Below are 21887 nucleotides of genomic sequence, written 5' to 3'. Positions count from 1 at the left end.
CCACAACACAAGTGGCCTTCTTCAGGTGAAAGGAACAAACCTGTCGGGACGACAGAGCTACAATAAATGACGGAGCTTCAATAATGAAGCTCTGAAGAAGGCCACCTGCGTTGTGGCCGAAACGTCGTGAGAATTTTATTGTTTTATTTTATTATTTTATTCTCATTCTACGCGGTGACTTTACTGAAAGAACCAAAGAAGATGAATCCTTACAGTCACGAAAGGTTTAAATCGAAATTTTCCTGGCTAATACTCAAATAACAGGTAAGTGCGCCCATGTGCAGGATAACAACAACAACAATATCTATAAAAGCAGGACTCCAGTTATTTTCCTTAAAAAGGCAGAACAATCCGCAGGAACAACACCTAAAGACGAGGGAACAAGGAGCGAAGGGAACATTTACGAAAGGGAACAAGACTTAGGAAAACGAACAGAACAGAACTGAACAACAACCACAACCTCTCCGCCATTCCCCGACCAATACCCAGAATATGGAATCAACGGAATCGCAAGCATTTGGACCGAGTTAACCTCGGCCAGAACTGAACAACAACAACAACCACAACCTCTCCGCCATTCCCGAGCAAATACCCAGAATCAGGAATCAACAGAATCGCAAGCGTTTGGACCGAGTTCGCGACGCCGAGTTCCGTTGACGGGGGACGGGTCTTCCGCCCCTGCTCGGGCGGTGCGCGTGCCACGAGAACGGCCGGAGACACACGGGGTGCAACGCAGGAGGCACGGGTGCAGCAGGAGGCACGGGTGCAGCAGGAGGCACGGGTGCAGAAGGCTCGGCGGCAGCAGCCACCTCCCTCGGTCCCGGCGAGGCTTCGATGCGACGGGCGGCACGGCGCGATCCTTCCGACGCACGCCGTCTGAACGCACACGCCATCCCCGGCTCGCCGGACGCACTGGACGCTGGCGGACCAATTTTCGGAGACGGGGGAAGAGGCAATCCGTGGCAGGACAAACGGCTTCGGCCGAGACGGACGGACGAACCAACGGCGAAGACCCAGCCGGAAACGCGCAAACTGCGGCCGCTTAACCTCGGCCACTTCCACGGGCTCTTGCCGGGGGGCTGATGCAGCTTAGGGGACGTAACCAACCGGCACCCGCAGGCAACGTAACCATGCTCCGTCACCGATGGGCCATGCTAGCACGTGATCCCGTTTCCCCGCAATACGTTCATTACTCTTTGGTTCTATTCGGTAAAGTCATGTATTTTTACCTGCGTGGTGACTTTACCGAATAGAACCAAAGAGTATGGATCCTTGCAGTCACGAAAGCTTCAAATCTAGAATACGTTCGTTGTTTCGCCCGTCTTTGGCGGCGTTAAATTTTGCCGCCTCCCGAGCCGTGGAAATGCATTGCGGGGTAATTTTCACATGCTCTGGGCAACTTGGATTTCCCCTTAGCCAGTGGCAAACCCAATTGGGCATCTACAGGGGGTACATTCTGCCTCCCATACATGAGAAAAAATGGTGAAAATCCCGTGGAAGTATGAGGGGCCATCCTATATGCAGCTAGTACACTCGGAACATGCAAATCCCAGTCCGTTTGCGCCGCGTCAATCGCCTGACAGAGCATGGAGGTCAGAGTTCTATTCAGGCGCTCCACCATCCCATCTGTCTGGGGGTGGTACGGCGACGTTTTAATTATCTTAGCACCTAAAGCGTCGCAAACCTCGCGCAGCAGTTTAGATGAGAAATTCAAAATTATCCTGTATCTAAATCACAACAGTGTTTGTGTTCATCATCAAGTGCAGCAAACGATTTTCATCCACAGACGTCACTTATGCTCAGACGGCCTAAGCACAGCTCAATGGGGAACCAAATGAAGACGTGTATTTGTTATTGTGGCCATGCACTCTAAACTACGGACCACACAGTAAACCGCTGTGGTCTGCGCCCCTTCAACGCAGGAGAAATATCAAAACTAAACCACCTCTCTCCTGAAGCCCTCTCGCGAAGACCAGCAAGCCTCAGCGTCGGCATTTAGCTGCTGAGCACATCGCTGGTGCCGTCGCGCGCGAGAATGGAATTTCGGAATTGCTCGGATTTCGCACGATTCAGGAAAAATGACCCAAACACTCTCAGAAAGATCCTCAAAACTCGGGACGGACGGCAGCCAGGCGCGGTTCGTCCACCAGGGGGCGACAGGGGCGCTGACGAATGTAACTCCGGCCCCACGGGGTTCAAATTTGAGTGCGACAGCCACCGCAGTTGCCACAGCTCATCTGCAACGCGTCGTGAGACAAAGGCAAAGGCGCAGCTCTGCAACGTGTCGCTTGTGCCACGGCCCCCCGGGTGGGACGGACCTCCAACAGAAGATGCTGCGGTGAGCTCCTCTCGAGGGGCATCTGGGCCCTACACTTCCAAGCTATCCATCTGCTTGTTGAAATAGGCGAGAGTGCCCACACTTTACCCCACCACCACCACACGTGCGTCCTGACGATCGACTGCCCATTATGACTGCTTTGACTGCGATCACACCACAGACGCTTTCCAAAAGATCACGGCCGTGCGTCGTTTCTTCGGTATTGACGAGCAAAGCGAGCGGACGATACTGCGTCGCGAGGCAGTGAACCCCTTTCACCTTGCCTCGGCTGTGAAGCCCTTCCGTTTGATTTAATCTCGCACGACCTGAGGAATGCGAAATTAATTTCAGATTTGTTTCCACGAGGAACACATCGGTGGTGGTGGTGGTGGAGGGGTTTGTGATGCCGGCTGTCCAGGATTATAACTCATGCTGGGCGACCACTACGACACTGACGTTTAATGGCCAAAACAATAAACATTTGATATAAAATACCCAACATGATATATGGGTGGTTGAGTGTCTGGGTGAGTGGGTGGGTGGGTAAGTTGTTGGGTGAGTGGGTGGGTGGATGAGTGAATGGGTGGATGAGTCAGTGGGTGAGTCGCCGGGTGAGTTGGTGAGCGGACAAGTGAGTGGCTAGATGAGGATGCTAATCTATGGGTCTCTTTGTGAATCTACCCCTTACAAATTTGTCCTCCTTCCGTACCCCTCACATCATCTCCCACGTGGCAAGTCCGATAAGACTCGATCTATAATCTCAATGGCATTTTTATGTGTATATCCCTCTGATCTCTCCGGCCTTGCCCCATCCCTCCCCCATCGTCCCTGCCTCTCCCCCCCATCTCCCCCGCCTCTCTATCCCTCCTCTCTCTGTCTCTCCTCTCTGTGTCTCTCGCTCTGCCTTCGACCTGTCTCTCTCCACCCACCCCTCCCGCGACTTTCCTTCTGGCCCCCTCTCGCTCCCACCTGGCCCTGTCCGCGTCCTGCCTCTGCTCCTCCCTCTTGCCCTCGGCCCACCTCACTGCACGCTCTCCCCTCTGGGCGTCTTGATGTCCGTCATCTCTCCCTTCTTGCTCTTCCGTAATTTGAGGCTCCTCCTCTCTGCCCTGACTTCTTTTCCCTCCTCGCTCTCCTCTCCCTTCCCGCTCCATCGGAGCTCTTCGGTCGCTCTCCTCGTTCCCGAGCGACGGTGGCCGTGCGGGGAGCAAACCTGTAACGTCACAACCATCACCGCCGTCAGCATCACCTCTAACACCGTCACCAACGCCATCAGCGTCACCAACGCCATCACCTCCAACACCGTCACCTCCGTCAGCACCATCAACAACAACAAGCGGCAGGCTACGTGCATATTCTTTGGATCTTTCGGTAAAGTCACGTAGATAAGTGACTTACCGTAAGACCCAAAGAATATGAATTCCTGCAGTCACAAAAGCTCTAAGTCACGGCTATAAGTGCACTTGAAGGTCACGTGAAGTGTCGAACGCCTGGTGCTGGCAGGAGGTCAAGGGACAGACCCAGGTGCCACGGGTCGACTCACTGAGCCTGCTGCCGCTCCTCTGCACTCCGTTGTTGCAGGAGGGCGACTGCCTCAAACTGCCCAGTAGCAGCGTCCTTCACGAGCCTCCTCCACTGACTCTGAAGATGGTCCACACAAACTCCACTCACTCATCTGTAGAACAGGGGGAGATCACACAAACTCCACTCACTCATCTGTAGAACAGGGGGAGATCACACAAACTCCACTCACTCATCTGTAGGACAGGGGGAGATCACACAAACTCCACTCACTCACTCACTTTGTAGAACAGAGTGAGATCATACAAACTCCACTCACTCAATCTGTAGAACAGGGGGAGATTATACAAACTCCATTCACTCACTCTGTAGAACAGGGGGAGATCACACAAACTCCACTCACTCATCTGTAGAACAGGGGGAGATCACACAAACTCCACTCACTCATCTGTAGAATAGGGGGAGATCACACAAACTCCACTCACTCATCTGTAGGACAGGGGGAGATCACACAAACTCCACTCATCTGTAGAACAGGGGGAGATCACACAATCTCCACTCACTCATCTGTAGAACAGGGGGAGATCACACAAACTCCAGTCACTCATCTGCAGAACAGGGGGAGATCACACAAACTCCACTCACTCATCTGTAGAACAGGGGGAGATCACACAAACTCCACGCACTCATCTGAAGAACAGGGGGAGATCACACAAACTCCACTCACTCATCTGTAGAACAGGGGGAGATCACACAAACTCCACTCACTCATCTGTAGAACAGGGGGAGATCACACAAACTCCACTCACTCTGTAGAACAGGGGGAGATCACACAAACTCCACTCACTCACTCTGTAGAACAGGGGGAGATCACACAAACTCTACTCACTCATCCGTAGAACAGGGGGAGATCACACAAACTCCACTCACTCATCTGTAGACCAGGGGGAGATCACACAAACTCCACTCACTCATCTGTAGAACAGGGGGAGATCACACAAACTCCACTCACTCATCTGTAGAACAGGGGGAGATCACACAAACTCCAGTCACTCATCTGTAGAACAGGGGGAGATCACACAAACTCCACTCACTCACTCTGCAGAACAGGGCGAGATCACACAAACTCCACTCACTCACTCTGTAGAACAGGGGGAGATCACACAAACTCCAGTCACTCATCTGTAGAACAGGGGTAGATCACACAAACTCCACTCACTCATCTGTAGAACAGGGGGAGATCATACAAACTCCATTCACTCATCTGTAGAACAGGGGGAGATCATACAAACTCCACTCACTCATCTGTAGAACAGGGGGAGATCATACAAACTCCATTCACTCATCTATAGAACAGGGGGAGATCATACAAACTCCACTCACTCATCTGTAGAACAGGGGGAGATCACACAAACTCCACTCACTCACTCTGTAGAACAGGGGGAGATCACACAAACTCCACTCTGTAGAACAGGGGGAGATCACACAAACTCCACTCACTCACTCTGTAGAACAGGGGGAGATCACACAAACTCCACTCACTCTGTAGAACAGGGGGAGATCACACAAACTCCACTCACTCACTCTGTAGAACAGGGGGAGATCACACAAACTCCACTCACTCTGTAGAACAGGGGGAGATCACACAAACTCCACTCTGTATAACAGGGGGAGATCACACAAACTCCACTCACTCTGTAGAACAGGGGGAGAATCACACAAACTCCACTCACTCATCTGTAGAACAGGGGGAGATCACACAAACTCCACTCACATCAGCTAAGCCACGGATTATTAAATGCGAATTATAACTATCATTTGCATTATCAGCTGCTGTGTTGACCAACTATTCGAGCGAAACCATCAATAAAACGCAGACACACACCACACACACAGTCACACACCACAACAACAACAACAACCGCCATTCGCCACTAAGTGGCGGTGACGTCACCACGACGCTTGTGCCAGGCTATGTGCACCCTGAGGCCACGTGAAGTGTCGAATGCCCGCTGGCAGGAGGTCACGGGGCAGACCCACACACAGTCACACACCACACACAGTCAGACACACACCACACACACACCACACACAGTCACACACCACACACACACAGTCACACACCACACACACACAGTCACACACACCACAGACACATCACACACACCACACACACCACACACACCACAGAAACATCACACACAGTTACACACCACATACACAGTCACACATCACACACACACCACACACAGTCACACACCACACACAGTCACACACACCACAGACACATCACACACACCACACACAGTCACACACCACACACACACAGTCACACGCCACACACACAGTCACACACACCACACACACAGTCACACACCACACACACAGTCACACACATCACACACACACCACAGACACATCACACATACACACCACACACACACCACACACAGTCACACACCACACACAGTCACACACACACCACACACACACCACACACACAGTCACATCACACACACACCACACACACCACACACACAGACACCACACACACACCACACACACACCACACACACAGACCACACACACACACACCACACACACAGACCACACACACACACACCACACACACAGTCACACACACACCACACACACACCACACACACACACCACACACACATCACACACACACCACAGACACATCACACACACACCACACACCACACACACACCACACACACACCACACACACACACTACACACACACCACACACACACACCACACACAGTCACACACACCACACACACACCACACACAGTCACACACACCACACACACACCACACACACACACCACACACACAGTCACACACACACCACACACACACCACACACACCACACACACACCACACACATCACACCACACACACCACACACACAGTCACCGACCAGTTCTAGGCCCGCCCCAGGCTCTATCCACGTGGGTGACCCACTCGGCCCCCACACTCACCCCCAGCGAGGCGTCTTTGTCCTTGGGTGTGCACACGTGGAACGGCGCCTCTACTGCTGCTGTTGTTGTTTCTGCTGTTGTTGTTATCGTTGCTGTTACACCTCCCAGCGGGTTGATTGTCTCACGTGTCACGTGCCCTTCAAGACTCGCGGGACATCTTCCGGAAGACTCTTCCGGCCGTCTTAAGCATGGCGCGGGACATCTTCCGGAAGACTCTTCCGGCCGTCTCAAGCGTGGCGCGGGACATCTTCCGGAAGACTCTTCCGGCCAGTCTCAAGCGTGGCGCGGGACATCTTCCGGAAGACTCTTCCGGCCAGTCTCAAGCGTGGCGCGGGACATCTTCCGGAAGACTCTTCCGGCCTGTTTCACGCGTGGCGCGGGACATCTTCCGGAAGACTCTTCCGGCCAGTCTCAAGCGTGGCGCGGGACATCTTCCGGAAGACTCTGCCGGCCGTCTCAAGCGTGGCGCGGAACATCTTCCGGAAGACTCTTCCGGCCGTCTCACGCGTGGTGAGCGACATCTTCCGGAAGAATCTTCCGGCCCGTCTCAAGCAGTGGCGCGGGACATCTTCCGGAAGACTCTTCCGGCCGTCTCAAGCGTGGCGCGCGACATCTTCCGGAAGACTCTTCCGGCCAGTCTCAAGCGTGGCGCGGGACATCTTCCGGAAGACTCTTCCGCCCTGCGAATGCGTCACGTGATCACAGCCGCGCGCAGTCGCCTGTCCGTGTTAGCGGCACGAAACGTCGGACCTCCTGCACTCACTCCACACGAGGACATTGTTTAGTGTATAAACACACCACGACGGTGAGTGGGTGGGTGGGGGGGTGAGGGGGTGAGTGAGGGGGTGAGGGGGTGAGTGAGGGGGTGAGTGAGGGGGTGAGTGAGGGGGTGACTGAGGGGGTTGGTGAGGGGGTGAGTGAGGGGATGAGTGAGGGGGTGACTGAGGGGGTTGGTGAGGGGGTGAGTGAGGGGGTTGGTGAGGGGGTGAGTGAGGGGGTTGGTGAGGGGGTTGGTGAGGGGGTGAGTGAGTGAGGGGATTGGTGAGGGGGTGAGTGAGGGGGTGAGTGAGTGAGGGGGTGACTGAGGGGGTTGGTGAGGGGGTGAGTGAGGGGGTTGGTGAGGGGGTGAGTGAGTGAGGGGATTGGTGAGGGGGTGAGTGAGGGGGTGAGTGAGGGGTGGGTGAGTGAGGGGGTGAGTAAGGGGGTTGGTGAGGGGGTGAGTGAGTGAGGGGATTGGTGAGGGGGTGAGTGAGGGGGTGAGTAAGGGGGTTGGTGAGGGGGTGAGTGAGTGAGGGGATTGGTGAGGGGGTGAGTGAGGGGGTGAGTGAGGGGTGGGTGAGTGAGGGGGTGAGTAAGGCGGTTGGTGAGGGGGTGAGTGAGTGAGGGGATTGGTGAGGGGGTGAGTGAGGGGGTGAGGGGGTTGGTGAAGGGGTGAGTGAGTGAGGGGGTGAGTGAGGGGGTGAGTGAGTGAGGGGGTGAGTGAGGGGGTTGGTGAGGGGGTGAGTGAGGGGGTGGGTGAGGGGGTGAGTGAGGGGGTGAGTGAGGGGGTGAGTGAGGGGGTTGGTGAGGGGATGAATGAGGGGGTGAGTAGGTGAGGGGGTAGGTGAGTGAGGGGGTTGGTGAGGGGGTGAGTGAGTGAGGGGGTTGGTGAGGGGGTGAGTGAGGGGATGAGGGGGTGAGTGAGTGAGGGGGTTGGTGAGGGGGTGAGTGAGGGGGTGAGTGAGGGGGTTGGTGAGGGGGTGAGTGAGGGGGTGAGTGAGGGAGTTGGTGAAGGGGTGAGTGAGTGAGGGGGTTGGTGAGGGGGTGAGTGAGGGGGTGGGTGAGGGGGTGAGTGAGTGAGGGGGTGGGTGAGTGAGGGGTTTAGTGAGGGGGTGAGTGAGTGAGGGGGTGAGTGAGGGGGTTGGTGAGGGGGTGAGTGAGGGGGTGAGTGAGTGAGTGAGGGGGTTGGTGAGGGGGTGAGTGAGTGAGGGGGTGGGTGAGTGAGGGGGTTTAGTGAGGGGGTGAGTGAGTGGATGGGTGAGTGAGTGGGGGGGTTGGTGAGGGGTGAGTGAGGGGGTTGGTGAGGGGGTGAGTGAGGGGGTGAGTGGATGGGTGAGTGAGTGAGGGGGTGACTGAGGGGGTTGGTGAGGGGGTGAGTGAGGGGGTTGGTGAGGGGGTGAGTGAGTGAGGGGATTGGTGAGGGGGTGAGTGAGGGGGTGAGTGAGGGGTGGGTGAGTGAGGGGGTGAGTAAGGGGGTTGGTGAGGGGGTGAGTGAGGGGATTGGTGAGGGGGTGAGTGAGGGGGTGAGTGAGGGGTGGGTGAGTGAGGGGTGAGTAAGGGGGTTGGTGAGGGGGTGAGTGAGTGAGGGGATTGGTGAGGGGGTGAGTGAGGGGGTGAGTGAGGGGTGGGTGAGTGAGGGGGTGAGTAAGGGGGTTGGTGAGGGGGTGAGTGAGTGAGGGGATTGGTGAGGGGGTGAGTGAGGGGGTGAGGGGGTTGGTGAAGGGGTGAGTGAGTGAGGGGTGAGTGAGTGAGGGGGTGAGTGAGGGGTTGGTGAGGGGGTGAGTGAGGGGGTGGGTGAGGGGGTGAGTGAGGGGGTGAGTGAGGGGGTTGGTGAGGGGATGAGTGAGGGGGTGAGTGGGTGAGGGGGTAGGTGAGTGAGGGGGTTGGTGAGGGGGTGAGTGAGTGAGGGGGTTGGTGAGGGGGTGAGTGAGGGGATGAGGGGGTGAGTGAGTGAGGGGGTTGGTGAGGGGGTGAGTGAGGGGGTGAGTGAGGGGGTTGGTGAGGGGGTGAGTGAGGGGGTGAGTGAGGGGGTTGGTGAAGGGGTGAGTGAGTGAGGGGGTTGGTGAGGGGGTGGGTGAGGGGGTGAGTGAGTGAGGGGGTGGGTGAGTGAGGGGTTTAGTGAGGGGGTGAGTGAGTGAGGGGGTGAGTGAGGGGGTTGGTGAGGGGGTGAGTGAGGGGGTGAGTGAGGGGGTGAGTGAGTGAGTGAGGGGGTTGGTGAGGGGGTGAGTGAGTGAGGGGGTGGGTGAGTGAGGGGGTTTAGTGAGGGGGTGAGTGAGTGGATGGGTGAGTGAGTGGGGGGGTTGGTGAGGGGTGAGTGAGGGGGTTGGTGAGGGGGTGAGTGAGGGGGTGAGTGGATGGGTGAGTGAGTGGGGGCTAATGCCCCACTCGCCCACTCCCCATTAGGTGGGGGCCGATGCCCTCCCCCCCACCCGCCATTTGGGGGGGGGAGGGTCAATGACGTCATCCCCCCACTCGCGCTTTAACCGCGCGGATGACGTAATGGTTTGACTGACGGCTGCTCAGAGTTAATTAAAAACTCCTACTAAGCCCTTGTGTCAACAAGCCAACGGCGGCCGAATAGATCAATAATTAATAATTAATTAATTGCGCGCGCGCACTGACCGCTGTCCCACCGCTCTTCACACATACACAGACACACAGACACACACACAGACACACAAACAAAGACAAAGATCCCCCATATAGCCTTAACAGACTGTAGGGGCAAGTGCTGTTAGCGAGCACCTATGAAGGCCGGAACGGTACACGAGGGGGTGGGTGGCCAGCACCACGCCCGACCGCCTTTGTCTCCCCAGTCGCGATGTTTACACACCGCACCAGGTACTCATTTGAGGCTGAGTCGACCTAGGGGAGGCCCGGGACCGGTTCAGATAATCGTCACTGGTGTTGGCCGTGAGCGGGAATCGAACCCGGGTCGCCAGGTTCATAGCGCAGCGTAGCGCTAACCGCTACACTATCGCTCCCCACACACAGTACACACACAGTCACACACACACAGTCACATACACAGACACACAGACACACACACACAGACACACACACAGACACACAGACAGACACATACACACAGACACACAGACAGACACACAGACACACACACAGACACAGACACACAGACAGACACATACACACAGACACACAGACAGACACACAGACACACACACACAGACACACACACAGACACACACAGACACACAGACAGACACACACACAGACAGACACACACACAGACACACACAGACACACACACACACAGACACACACACAGACAGACACACATACAGACAGACACACACACAGACACACACACACACAGACACACACACATACACACACAGACACACACACACAGACACACACACAGACACAGACACACACACAGACAGACACACACACACACACACACAGACACACACACATACACACACAGACACACACACAGACACACACACAGACAGACACACACAGACAGACACACACACACAGACACACAGACACACACACACACAGACACACACACAGACAGACACACACACACAGACACACACACAGACAGACACACACACACAGACACACACACAGACAGACACACACACAGACACACACACAGACACACAGACACACACACACAGACACACACAGACACACAGACACACACACAGACACCACGTGCACCACGTGTCACAACGTCAGTCTGTGCTAAGGGCTTCATTATTGAAGCTCCGTCATTAATTGAAGCTCTGTCGTCCCGACAGGTTTGTTCCTTTCACCTGAAGAAGGCCGCTTGTGTCGTGGCCGAAACGTCGTAAGAATTTTATTGTGTTTTATTTTATTATTTTATCATTCTCATTCTACGTGGTGGTGGTGACTTTAATACCGAAAGAACCAAAGAAGATACTCTACGGGTCTCTGTGTGAGTCACTGGGTCTCTATGTGAGTCTGTGGGTCTCTGTGTGAGTCTATGGGTCTCTGTGTGAGTAGTCTATGGGTCTCTGTGTGAGTAGTCTATGGGTCTCTGTGTGAGTTTATGGGACTTTGTGTGAGTAGTCTATGGGTCTTTGTGTGAGTAGTCTATGGGTCTTTGTGTGAGTCAATGGGTCTCTGTGTGAGTAGTCTATGGGTCTCTGTGTGAGTCTAATTTTCTCTGTGTGAGTAGTCTGTGGGTCTCTGTGTGAGTCAATGGGTCTCTGTGTGAGTAGTCTGTGGGTCTCTGTATGAGTAGTCTATGGGTCTCTGTGTGAGTCTAATTTTCTCTGTGTGAGTAGTCTGTGGGTCTCTGTGTGAGTCAGTGGGTCTCTGTGTGAGTTTATGGGTCTTTGTGTGAGTAGTCTATGGGTCTTTGTGTGAGTCTATGGGTCTCTATGCGAGTCAGTGGGTCTCTGTGTGAGTCAGTGGGTCTCTGTGTGAGTCTGTGGGTCTCTGTGTGAGTCTGGGTCTCTGTGTGAGTAGTCTATGGGTCTCTGTGTGAGTCTGTGGATCTCTGTGTGAGTAGTCTATGGGTCTCTGTGTGAGTTTTTGGGACTTTGTGTGAGTAGTCTATGGGTCTTTGTGTGAGTCAGTGGGTCTCTGTGTGAGTAGTCTATGGGTCTTTGTGTGAGTAGTCTATGGGTCTCTGTGTGAGTTTATGGGTCTTTGTGTGAGTAGTCTATGGGTCTCTGTGTGAGTTTATGGGTCTCTGTGTGAGTAGTCTATGGGTCTCTGTGTGAGTTTATGGGACTTTGTGTCATTAGTCTATGGGTCTTTGTGTGAGTCTATGGGTCTCTATGCGAGTCAATGGGTCTCTGTGTGAGTCTAATTTTCTCTGTGTGAGTCTAATTTTCTCTGTGTGAGTCTAATAATCTCTGTGTGAGTCTGTGGATCTCTGTGTGAGTAGTCTATGGGTCTCTGTGTGAGTTTATGGGACTTTGTGTGAGTAGTCTATGGGTCTTTGTGTGAGTCTACGGGTATCTGTGTGAGTCTAATTTTCTCTGTGTGAGTCTGTGGATCTTTGTGTGAGTAGTCTATGGGTCTCTGTGTGAGTCAATGAGTCTCTATGCGAGTCAGTGGGTCTCTGTGTGAGTCTGTGGATCTCTGTGTGCGTAGTCTATGGGTCTCTGTGTGAGTCTGTGGATCTCTGTGTGGTGAGTCTATGGGTCTCTGTGTGTGTAGTCTATGGGTCTCTGTGTGAGTAGTCTATGGGTCTCTGTGTGAGTAGTCTATGGGTCTCTGTGTGAGTAGTCTATGGGTCTCTGTGTGAGTAGTCTGTGGGTCTCTGTGTGAGTAGTCTATGGGTCTCTGTGTGAGTCTAATTTTCTCTGTGTGAGTAGTCTGTGGGTCTCTGTGTGAGTCAGTGGGTCTCTGTGTGAGTTTATGGGTCTTTGTGTGAGTAGTCTATGGGTCTTTGTGTGAGTCTATGGGTCTCTGTGTGAGTCTGGGTCTCTGTGTGAGTAGTCTATGGGTCTCTGTGTGAGTTTATGGGACTTTGTGTGAGTAGTCTATGGGTCTTTGTGTGAGTCTACGGGTATCTGTGTGAGTCTAATTTTCTCTGTGTGAGTCTGTGGATCTTTGTGTGAGTAGTCTATGGGTCTCTGTGTGAGTCAATGGGTCTCTATGCGAGTCAGTGGGTCTCTGTGTGAGTCTGTGGATCTCTGTGTGCGTAGTCTATGGGTCTCTGTGTGAGTCTGTGGATCTCTGTGTGGTGAGTCTATGGGTCTCTGTGTGTGTAGTCTATGGGTCTCTGTGTGAGTAGTCTATGGGTCTCTGTGTGAGTAGTCTATGGGTCTCTGTGTGAGTAGTCTATGGGTCTCTGTGTGAGTAGTCTGTGGGTCTCTGTGTGAGTAGTCTATGGGTCTCTGTGTGAGTCTAATTTTCTCTGTGTGAGTAGTCTGTGGGTCTCTGTGTGAGTCAGTGGGTCTCTGTGTGAGTTTATGGGTCTTTGTGTGAGTAGTCTATGGGTCTTTGTGTGAGTCTATGGGTCTCTGTGTGAGTCTGGGTCTCTGTGTGAGTAGTCTATGGGTCTCTGTGTGAGTCTGTGGATCTCTGTGTGAGTAGTCTATGGGTCTCTGTGTGAGTTTTTGGGACTTTGTGTGAGTAGTCTATGGGTCTTTGTGTGAGTCTATGGGTATCTGTGTGAGTAGTCTATGGGTCTCTGTGTGAGTAGTCTATGGGTGTCTGTGTGATGAGTCTATGGGTCTCTGTGTGAGTCTAATAGTCTCTGTGTGAGTCTGTGGATCTCTGTGTGGTGAGTCTATGGGTCTCTGTGTGGTGAGTCTATGGGTCTCTGTGTGAGTAGTCTATGGGTCTCTGTGTGATGAGTCTATGGGTCTCTGTGTGGTGAGTCTATGGGTCTCTGTGTGGTGAGTCTATGGGTCTCTGTGTGATGAGTCTGTGGGTCTCTGTGTGAGTAGTCTGTGGGTCTCTGTGTGATGAGTCTATGGGTCTCTGTGTGGTGAGTCTATGGGTCTCTGTGTGATGAGTCTATGGGTCTCTGTGTGAGTAGTCTGTGGGTCTCTGTGTGGTGAGTCTATGGGTCTCTGTGTGGTGAGTCTATGGGTCTCTGTGTGAGTAGTCTATGGGTCTCTGTGTGAGTAGTCTATGGGTCTCTGTGTGGTGAGTCTATGGGTCTCTGTGTGAGTAGTCTATGGGTCTCTGTGTGGTGAGTCTATGGGTCTCTGTGTGAGTAGTCTATGGGTCTCTGTGTGAGTAGTCTATGAGTCTCTGTGTGAGTAGTCTATGGGTGTCTGTGTGAGTAGTCTAGGGGTCTCTGTGTGGTGAGTCTATGGGTCTCTGTGTGGTGAGTCTATGGGTGTCTGTGTGGTGAGTCTATGGGTCTCTGTGTGGTGAGTCTATGGGTCTCTGTGTGGTGAGTCTATGGGTCTCTGTGTGACGAGTCTATGGGTCTCTGTGTGGTGAGTCTATGGGTCTCTGTGTGAGTAGTCTGTGGGTCTCTGTGTGAGTAGTCTATGGGTCTCTGTGTGGTGAGTCTATGGGTCTCTGTGTGGTGAGTCTATGGGTCTCTGTGTGAGTAGTCTGTGGGTCTCTGTGTGAGTAGTCTATGGGTCTCTGCGTGGTGAGTCTATGGGTCTCTGTGTGGTGAGTCTATGGGTCTCTATGTGGTGAGTCTATGGGTCTCTGTGTGGTGAGTCTATGGATCTCTGTGTGGTGAGTCTATGGGTCTCTGTGTGAGTAGTCTATGGGTCTCTGTGTGAGTAGTCTATGGGTCTCTGTGTGAGTAGTCTATGAGTCTCTGTGTGAGTAGTCTATGGGTCTCTGTGTGAGTAGTCTATTGGTCTCTGTGTGGTGAGTCTATGGGTCTCTGTGTGAGTCTGTGGATCTCTGTGTGAGTAGTCTATGGGTCTCTGTGTGAGTTTTTGGGACTTTGTGTGAGTAGTCTATGGGTCTTTGTGTGAGTCAGTGGGTCTCTGTGTGAGTAGTCTATGGGTCTTTGTGTGAGTAGTCTATGGGTCTCTGTGTGAGTTTATGGGTCTTTGTGTGAGTAGTCTATGGGTCTCTGTGTGAGTTTATGGGTCTCTGTGTGAGTAGTCTATGGGTCTCTGTGTGAGTTTATGGGACTTTGTGTCATTAGTCTATGGGTCTTTGTGTGAGTCTATGGGTATCTGTGTTAGTCAATGGGTCTCTGTGTGAGTCAGTGGGTCTCTGTGTGAGTCTAATTTTCTATGTGCGAGTCTGTGGATCTCTGTGTGAGTAGTCTATGGGTCTCTGTGTGAGTAGTCTATGGGTCTTTGTGTGAGTCTATGGGTCTCTATGCGAGTCAATGGGTCTCTGTGTGAGTCTAATTTTCTCTGTGTGAGTCTAATTTTCTCTGTGTGAGTCTAATAATCTCTGTGTGAGTCTTTGGATCTCTGTGTGAGTAGTCTATGGGTCTCTGTGTGAGTTTATGGGACTTGGTGTGAGTAGTCTATGGGTCTTTGTGTGAGTCTACGGGTATCTGTGTGAGTCTAATTTTCTCTGTGTGAGTCTGTGGATCTTTGTGTGAGTAGTCTATGGGTCTCTGTGTGAGTCAATGGGTCTCTATGCGAGTCAGTGGGTCTCTGTGTGAGTCTGTGGATCTCTGTGTGCGTAGTCTATGGGTCTCTGTGTGAGTCTGTGGATCTCTGTGTGGTGAGTCTATGGGTCTCTGTGTGCGTAGTCTATGGGTCTCTGTGTGAGTAGTCTATGGGTCTCTGTGTGAGTAGTCTATGGGTCTCTGTGTGAGTAGTCTATGGGTCTCTGTGTGAGTAGTCTATGGGTCTCTGTGTGGTGAGTCTATGGGTCTCTGTGTGAGTAGTCTATGGGTCTCTGTGTGGTGAGTCTATGGGTCTCTGTGTGCGTAGTCTATGGGTCTCTGTGTGAGTAGTCTATGGGTCTCTGTGTGAGTAGTCTATGGGTCTCTGTGTGAGTAGTCTATGGGTCTCTGTGTGAGTAGTCTATGGGTCTCTGTGTGGTGAGTCTATGGGTCTCTGTGTGAGTAGTCTATGGGTCTCTGTGTGGTGAGTCTATGGGTCTCTGTGTGAGTAGTCTATGGGTCTCTGTGTGGTCAGTCTATGGGTCTCTGTGTGAGTAGTCTATGGGTCTCTGTGTGAGTAGTCTATGAGTCTCTGTGTGAGTAGTCTATGGGTGTCTGTGTGAGTAGTCTAGGGGTCTCTGTGTGGTGAGTCTATGGGTCTCTGTGTGGTGAGTCTATGGGTGTCTGTGTGGTGAGTCTATGGGTCTCTGTGTGGTGAGTCTATGGGTCTCTGTGTGACGAGTCTATGGGTCTCTGTGTGGTGAGTCTATGGGTCTCTGTGTGAGTAGTCTGTGGGTCTCTGTGTGAGTAGTCTATGGGTCTCTGTGTGGTGAGTCTATGGGTCTCTGTGTGGTGAGTCTATGGGTCTCTGTGTGAGTAGTCTGTGGGTCTCTGTGTGAGTAGTCTATGGGTCTCTGCGTGGTGAGTCTATGGGTCTCTGTGTGGTGAGTCTATGGGTCTCTATGTGGTGAGTCTATGGGTCTCTGTGTGGTGAGTCTATGGATCTCTGTGTGGTGAGTCTATGGGTCTCTGTGTGAGTAGTCTATGGGTCTCTGTGTGAGTAGTCTATGGGTCTCTGTGAGTAGTCTATGAGTCTCTGTAGTGAGTAGTTCTATGGGTCTCTGTGTGAGTAGTCTATTGGTCTCTGTGTGGTGAGTCTATGGGTCTCTGTGTGAGTCTGTGGATCTCTGTGTGAGTAGTCTATGGGTCTCTGTGTGAGTTTTTGGGACTTTGTGTGAGTAGTCTATGGGTCTTTGTGTGAGTCAGTGGGTCTCTGTGTGAGTAGTCTATGGGTCTTTGTGTGAGTAGTCTATGGGTCTCTGTGTGAGTTTATGGGTCTTTGTGTGAGTAGTCTATGGGTCTCTGTGTGAGTTTATGGGTCTCTGTGTGAGTAGTCTATGGGTCTCTGTGTGAGTTTATGGGACTTTGTGTCATTAGTCTATGGGTCTTTGTGTGAGTCTATGGGTATCTGTGTTAGTCAATGGGTCTCTGTGTGAGTCAGTGGGTCTCTGTGTGAGTCTAATTTTCTCTGTGCGAGTCTGTGGATCTCTGTGTGAGTAGTCTATGGGTCTCTGTGTGAGTAGTCTATGGGTCTTTGTGTGAGTCTATGGGTCTCTATGCGAGTCAATGGGTCTCTGTGTGAGTCTAATTTTCTCTGTGTGAGTCTAATTTTCTCTGTGTGAGTCTAATAATCTCTGTGTGAGTCTTTGGATCTCTGTGTGAGTAGTCTATGGGTCTCTGTGTGAGTTTATGGGACTTGGTGTGAGTAGTCTATGGGTCTTTGTGTGAGTCTACGGGTATCTGTGTGAGTCTAATTTTCTCTGTGTGAGTCTGTGGATCTTTGTGTGAGTAGTCTATGGGTCTCTGTGTGAGTCAATGGGTCTCTATGCGAGTCAGTGGGTCTCTGTGTGAGTCTGTGGATCTCTGTGTGCGTAGTCTATGGGTCTCTGTGTGAGTCTGTGGATCTCTGTGTGGTGAGTCTATGGGTCTCTGTGTGCGTAGTCTATGGGTCTCTGTGTGAGTAGTCTATGGGTCTCTGTGTGAGTAGTCTATGGGTCTCTGTGTGAGTAGTCTATGGGTCTCTGTGTGAGTAGTCTGTGGGTCTCTGTGTGAGTAGTCTATGGGTCTCTGTGTGAGTCTAATTTTCTCTGTGTGAGTAGTCTGTGGGTCTCTGTGTGAGTCAGTGGGTCTCTGTGTGAGTTTATGGGTCTTTGTGTGAGTAGTCTATGGGTCTTTGTGTGAGTCTATGGGTCTCTGTGTGAGTCTGGGTCTCTGTGTGAGTAGTCTATGGGTCTCTGTGTGAGTCTGTGGATCTCTGTGTGAGTAGTCTATGGGTCTCTGTGTGAGTTTTGGGACTTTGTGTGAGTAGTCTATGGGTCTTTGTGTGAGTCTATGGGTATCTGTGTGAGTAGTCTATGGGTCTCTGTGTGAGTAGTCTATGGGTCTCTGTGTGAGTAGTCTGTGGGTCTCTGTGTGAGTAGTCTATGGGTCTCTGTGTGAGTCTAATTTTCTCTGTGTGAGTAGTCTGTGGGTCTCTGTGTGAGTCAGTGGGTCTCTGTGTGAGTTTATGGGTCTTTGTGTGAGTAGTCTATGGGTCTTTGTGTGAGTCTATGGGTCTCTGTGTGAGTCTGGGTCTCTGTGTGAGTAGTCTATGGGTCTCTGTGTGAGTCTGTGGATCTCTGTGTGAGTAGTCTATGGGTCTCTGTGTGAGTTTTTGGGACTTTGTGTGAGTAGTCTATGGGTCTTTGTGTGAGTCTATGGGTATCTGTGTGAGTAGTCTATGTGTCTCTGTGTGAGTAGTCTATGGGTGTCTGTGTGATGAGTCTATGGGTCTCTGTGTGAGTCTAATAGTCTCTGTGTGAGTCTGTGGATCTCTGTGTGTTGAGTCTATGGGTCTCTGTGTGGTGAGTCTATGGGTCTCTGTGTGAGTAGTCTATGGGTCTCTGTGTGATGAGTCTATGGGTCTCTGTGTGGTGAGTCTATGGGTCTCTGTGTGGTGAGTCTATGGGTCTCTGTGTGATGAGTCTGTGGGTCTCTGTGTGAGTAGTCTGTGGGTCTCTGTGTGATGAGTCTATGGGTCTCTGTGTGGTGAGTCTATGGGTCTCTGTGTGATGAGTCTATGGGTCTCTGTGTGAGTAGTCTGTGGGTCTCTGTGTGGTGAGTCTATGGGTCTCTGTGTGGTGAGTCTATGGGTCGCTGTGTGAGTAGTCTATGGGTCTCTGTGTGAGTAGTCTATGGGTCTCTGTGTGGTGAGTCTATGGGTCTCTGTGTGAGTAGTCTATGGGTCTCTGTGTGGTGAGTCTATGGGTCTCTGTGTGAGTAGTCTATGGGTCTCTGTGTGAGTAGTCTATGGGTCTCTGTGTGAGTAGTCTATGGGTGTCTGTGTGAGTAGTCTAGGGGTCTCTGTGTGGTGAGTCTATGGGTCTCTGTGTGGTGAGTCTATGGGTGTCTGTGTGGTGAGTCTATGGGTCTCTGTGTGGTGAGTCTATGGGTCTCTGTGTGACGAGTCTATGGGTCTCTGTGTGGTGAGTCTATGGGTCTCTGTGTGAGTAGTCTGTGGGTCTCTGTGTGAGTAGTCTATGGGTCTCTGTGTGGTGAGTCTATGGGTCTCTGTGCGGTGAGTCTATGGGTCTCTGTGTGAGTAGTCTGTGGGTCTCTGTGTGAGTAGTCTATGGGTCTCTGCGTGGTGAGTCTATGGGTCTCTGTGTGGTGAGTCTATGGGTCTCTATGTGGTGAGTCTATGGGTCTCTGTGTGGTGAGTCTATGGATCTCTGTGTGGTGAGTCTATGGGTCTCTGTCTGAGTAGTCTATGGGTCTCTGTGTGAGTAGTCTATGAGTCTCTGTGTGAGTAGTCTATGGGTCTCTGTGTGAGTAGTCTATGGGTCTCTGTGTGAGTAGTCTATGAGTCTCTGTGTGAGTAGTCTATGGGTCTCTGTGTGAGTAGTCTATGGGTCTCTGTGTGGTGAGTCTATGGGTCTCTGTGTGGTGAGTCTATGGGTCTCTGTGTGAGTAGTCTGTGGGTCTCTGTGTGAGTAGTCCATGAATGAGATTTTAGAGTCAAACACAAACACAAAGATCCCCCACGTAGCCTTGGAGGCTGTCGGAGCGAGTGCCGCTAGTGGCGAGCAGCAGCAGCGGCGCTTACGAAGGGGGCCAAAGGCGCCGCCCCCCTGCCCGGCCGCCTTTGTCTCCCCCCGGCCGCCAACTTCGCCACGGCGCCCCCCGGTGTCTCTATTTTAGTTTTAGCCTGAGTCGACCCCAGGGGGAGGCCCAGGACCGACTCCTCGCTCGCCGCTCCCCGCGGGGGTCAAGGTCACGGTGACCTTGACCCCCGCGGGGTGTCGAGGGGCTCCATGCGGGGGGGGCGGGGGTCACGCCGCACCGCTCGCCGGGGAGACAAAGGGGGTCCAGGGGGGTCCGGGCGCTCACCACTTGGCCCCCCACCAACCCCGCAATGTTACCGGCGGCTCGCACCCCAAGGGTCTCGTTGCAGGCGATCGTACGGAGGAGGAGGAGGAGGGGGAGGAGGGGGAGGAGGAGGGGGAGGAGGGGGAGGAGGAGGATGAGTAGGAGGAGGAGGATGAGTAGGAGGAGGAGGATGAGTAGGAGGATGAGTAGGAGGAGGATGAGTAGGATGAGTAGGAGGATGAGGGGGAGGAGGAGGAGGATGAGGGGGAGGAGGAGGAGGAGGGGGAGGAGTAGTAGGAGGATGAGTAGGAGGAGGATGAGTAGTAGGATGAGTAGGAGGATGAGTAGGATGAGTAGTAGTAGGAGGATGAGTAGGAGTAGGATGAGTAGTAGGATGAGTAGTAGGAGGATGAGTAGGTGGAGGATGAGTAGGAGGAGTAGGATGAGTAGTAGGATGAGTAGGAGGATGAGTAGTAGGATGAGTAGTAGGATGAGTAGTAGGATGAGTAGTAGGAGGAGGATGAGTAGGATGAGTAGTAGTAGGAGGATGAGTAGGAGTAGGATGAGTAGTAGGATGAGTAGTAGGAGGAGGAGGAGGATGAGTAGTACAATGAGTAGTAGGATGAGTAGTAGTAGGATGAGTAGTAGGAGGAGGATGAGTAGTAGTAGGATGAGTAGTAGGATGAGTAGTAGGAGGAGGATGATGAGTAGGATGAGTAGTAGTAGGATGAGGAGGAGGATGAGGAGGAGGAGGATGATGAGTAGTACGATGAGTAGTAGTAGGATGAGTAGTAGTAGGATGAGTAGTAGGATGAGTAGTAGGAGGATGAGTAGTAGGATGAGTAGTAGGAGGAGGAGGAGGAGGAGGATGAGTAGTAGTAGGATGAGTAGTAGGATGAGTAGTAGGATGAGTAGTAGGAGGAGGAGGATGAGTAGTAGTAGGATGAGGAGGAGGAGGAGGAGGATGATGAGTAGGATGAGTAGTAGTAGGAGGATGATGAGTAGTAGGATGAGTAGGAGGGGCGGCGTCTTCACCGCGTGTCTCTGATGGCTCCAGGATGGCTTCAGACCGAGGCAGTGCCGGGCCGTTGCCGTGCGGTGTCCGGACGGCAATGTTGGGCGGCGGCGGCGGCGGTGACGGCGACGGTGGCGGTGACGGTGACGGCGGTGACCGGCAGGGCGGTGCCGTGGCCGCTGGCGGCGGCGGCGCTGCCAGGAAGGGCGAGGAGGTGGTGGTGGTGGAGGTGGCGGTAATGATGGAGGAGAAGAGCGAGGAGGTGGAGGATGAGAAGGGTGCGGAGGAGGAGGATGAGAAGGGTGGGGAGGAGAAGGATGAGAAGGATGGGGAGGAGGAGGTGGATGATGAGAAGGTTGATGATGAGGTGGATGATGAGAAGGGCGACAGTGAGGAGGTGGGGGCCTCCTCCTCCCACGCCGGCATCAAGCGTCAGCGGAGCCACAGGGGGAGGGGCAGCCGTGGAGTGTCCCTCCCTCACCTGGGGCTGGAGAAACAAAGGTACACATACACATACACATTTATATACACACATATATATATACATACACACATACGCTTGTGCCAGGCCATGTGCACCTTGAAGCCACATGAAGTGTCGAACACCCGCTGGCAGGAGGTCACGGGGCAGACCCAGGTGCCACGGGTTGACTGAGATGACTGGCTGATGCACCACCTGTGCCCCCTACTGTGCCAACCTGCTGTGCTTTAGCCACCCGGCGCTCCGCTCGTTGTTCTGAGCATCGCTCCTCCGCCCTCCGTTGTTGTTGGAGGGCGACTGCCTCCAACTGCCCAGTAGCATCCTTCACGAGCCTCCTCCACGGAGGCCGATCTTGACACCGCTGGTACCAGT

At 53.0% G+C, this 21887-nt stretch overlaps 1 protein-coding gene and 1 long non-coding RNA gene across 4 annotated transcripts in view; one reads left to right on the top strand and one right to left on the bottom strand.

Moving 5' to 3' along the window:
• Positions 1 to 305: 305 nt before the first annotated feature.
• Positions 306 to 7043, bottom strand: LOC142920531 (uncharacterized). 2 transcript variants are annotated; one of them, XR_012938881.1, is made up of 4 exons: positions 6849 to 7043; positions 3861 to 3992; positions 3338 to 3530; positions 306 to 919 (listed from the first exon to the last, which is right to left on the bottom strand). It is a non-coding gene; the product is annotated as an uncharacterized LOC142920531 (long non-coding RNA). The 2 variants fall into 2 exon arrangements; XR_012938880.1 differs by lacking the exon at positions 306 to 919 and having other exon boundaries at positions 3176 to 3530; positions 6849 to 7042.
• Positions 7044 to 7514: 471 nt separating this feature from the next.
• LOC142920530 (uncharacterized) overlaps positions 7515 to 21887 on the top strand; it is a 74436-nt gene continuing 60063 nt past the window's right edge. Inside the window, exons 1-3 of one of the 2 annotated variants that reach the window (XM_076062814.1) lie at positions 7515 to 7653; positions 11384 to 11541; positions 21077 to 21535. In XM_076062814.1, the coding sequence (XP_075918929.1) occupies positions 21078 to 21535 (458 nt within the window). In that variant the 5' untranslated portion in view covers positions 7515 to 7653; positions 11384 to 11541; position 21077. The remainder of the gene's footprint in view (positions 7654 to 11383; positions 11542 to 21076; positions 21536 to 21887) is intronic. The other variant, XM_076062813.1, reaches the window with a different exon arrangement.

The sequence above is a fragment of the Petromyzon marinus genome, unplaced genomic scaffold (assembly GCF_048934315.1).
Source record: "Petromyzon marinus isolate PM22_M1 ecotype Great Lakes invasive population unplaced genomic scaffold, UKy_Petmar_22M1.pri1.0 PM_G_Scaffold_72, whole genome shotgun sequence".
NCBI lineage: Eukaryota > Metazoa > Chordata > Hyperoartia > Petromyzontiformes > Petromyzontidae > Petromyzon > Petromyzon marinus.
Note: the sequence above shows the minus strand (reverse complement) of the source record. Positions and strands in the feature narration are given on the sequence as shown.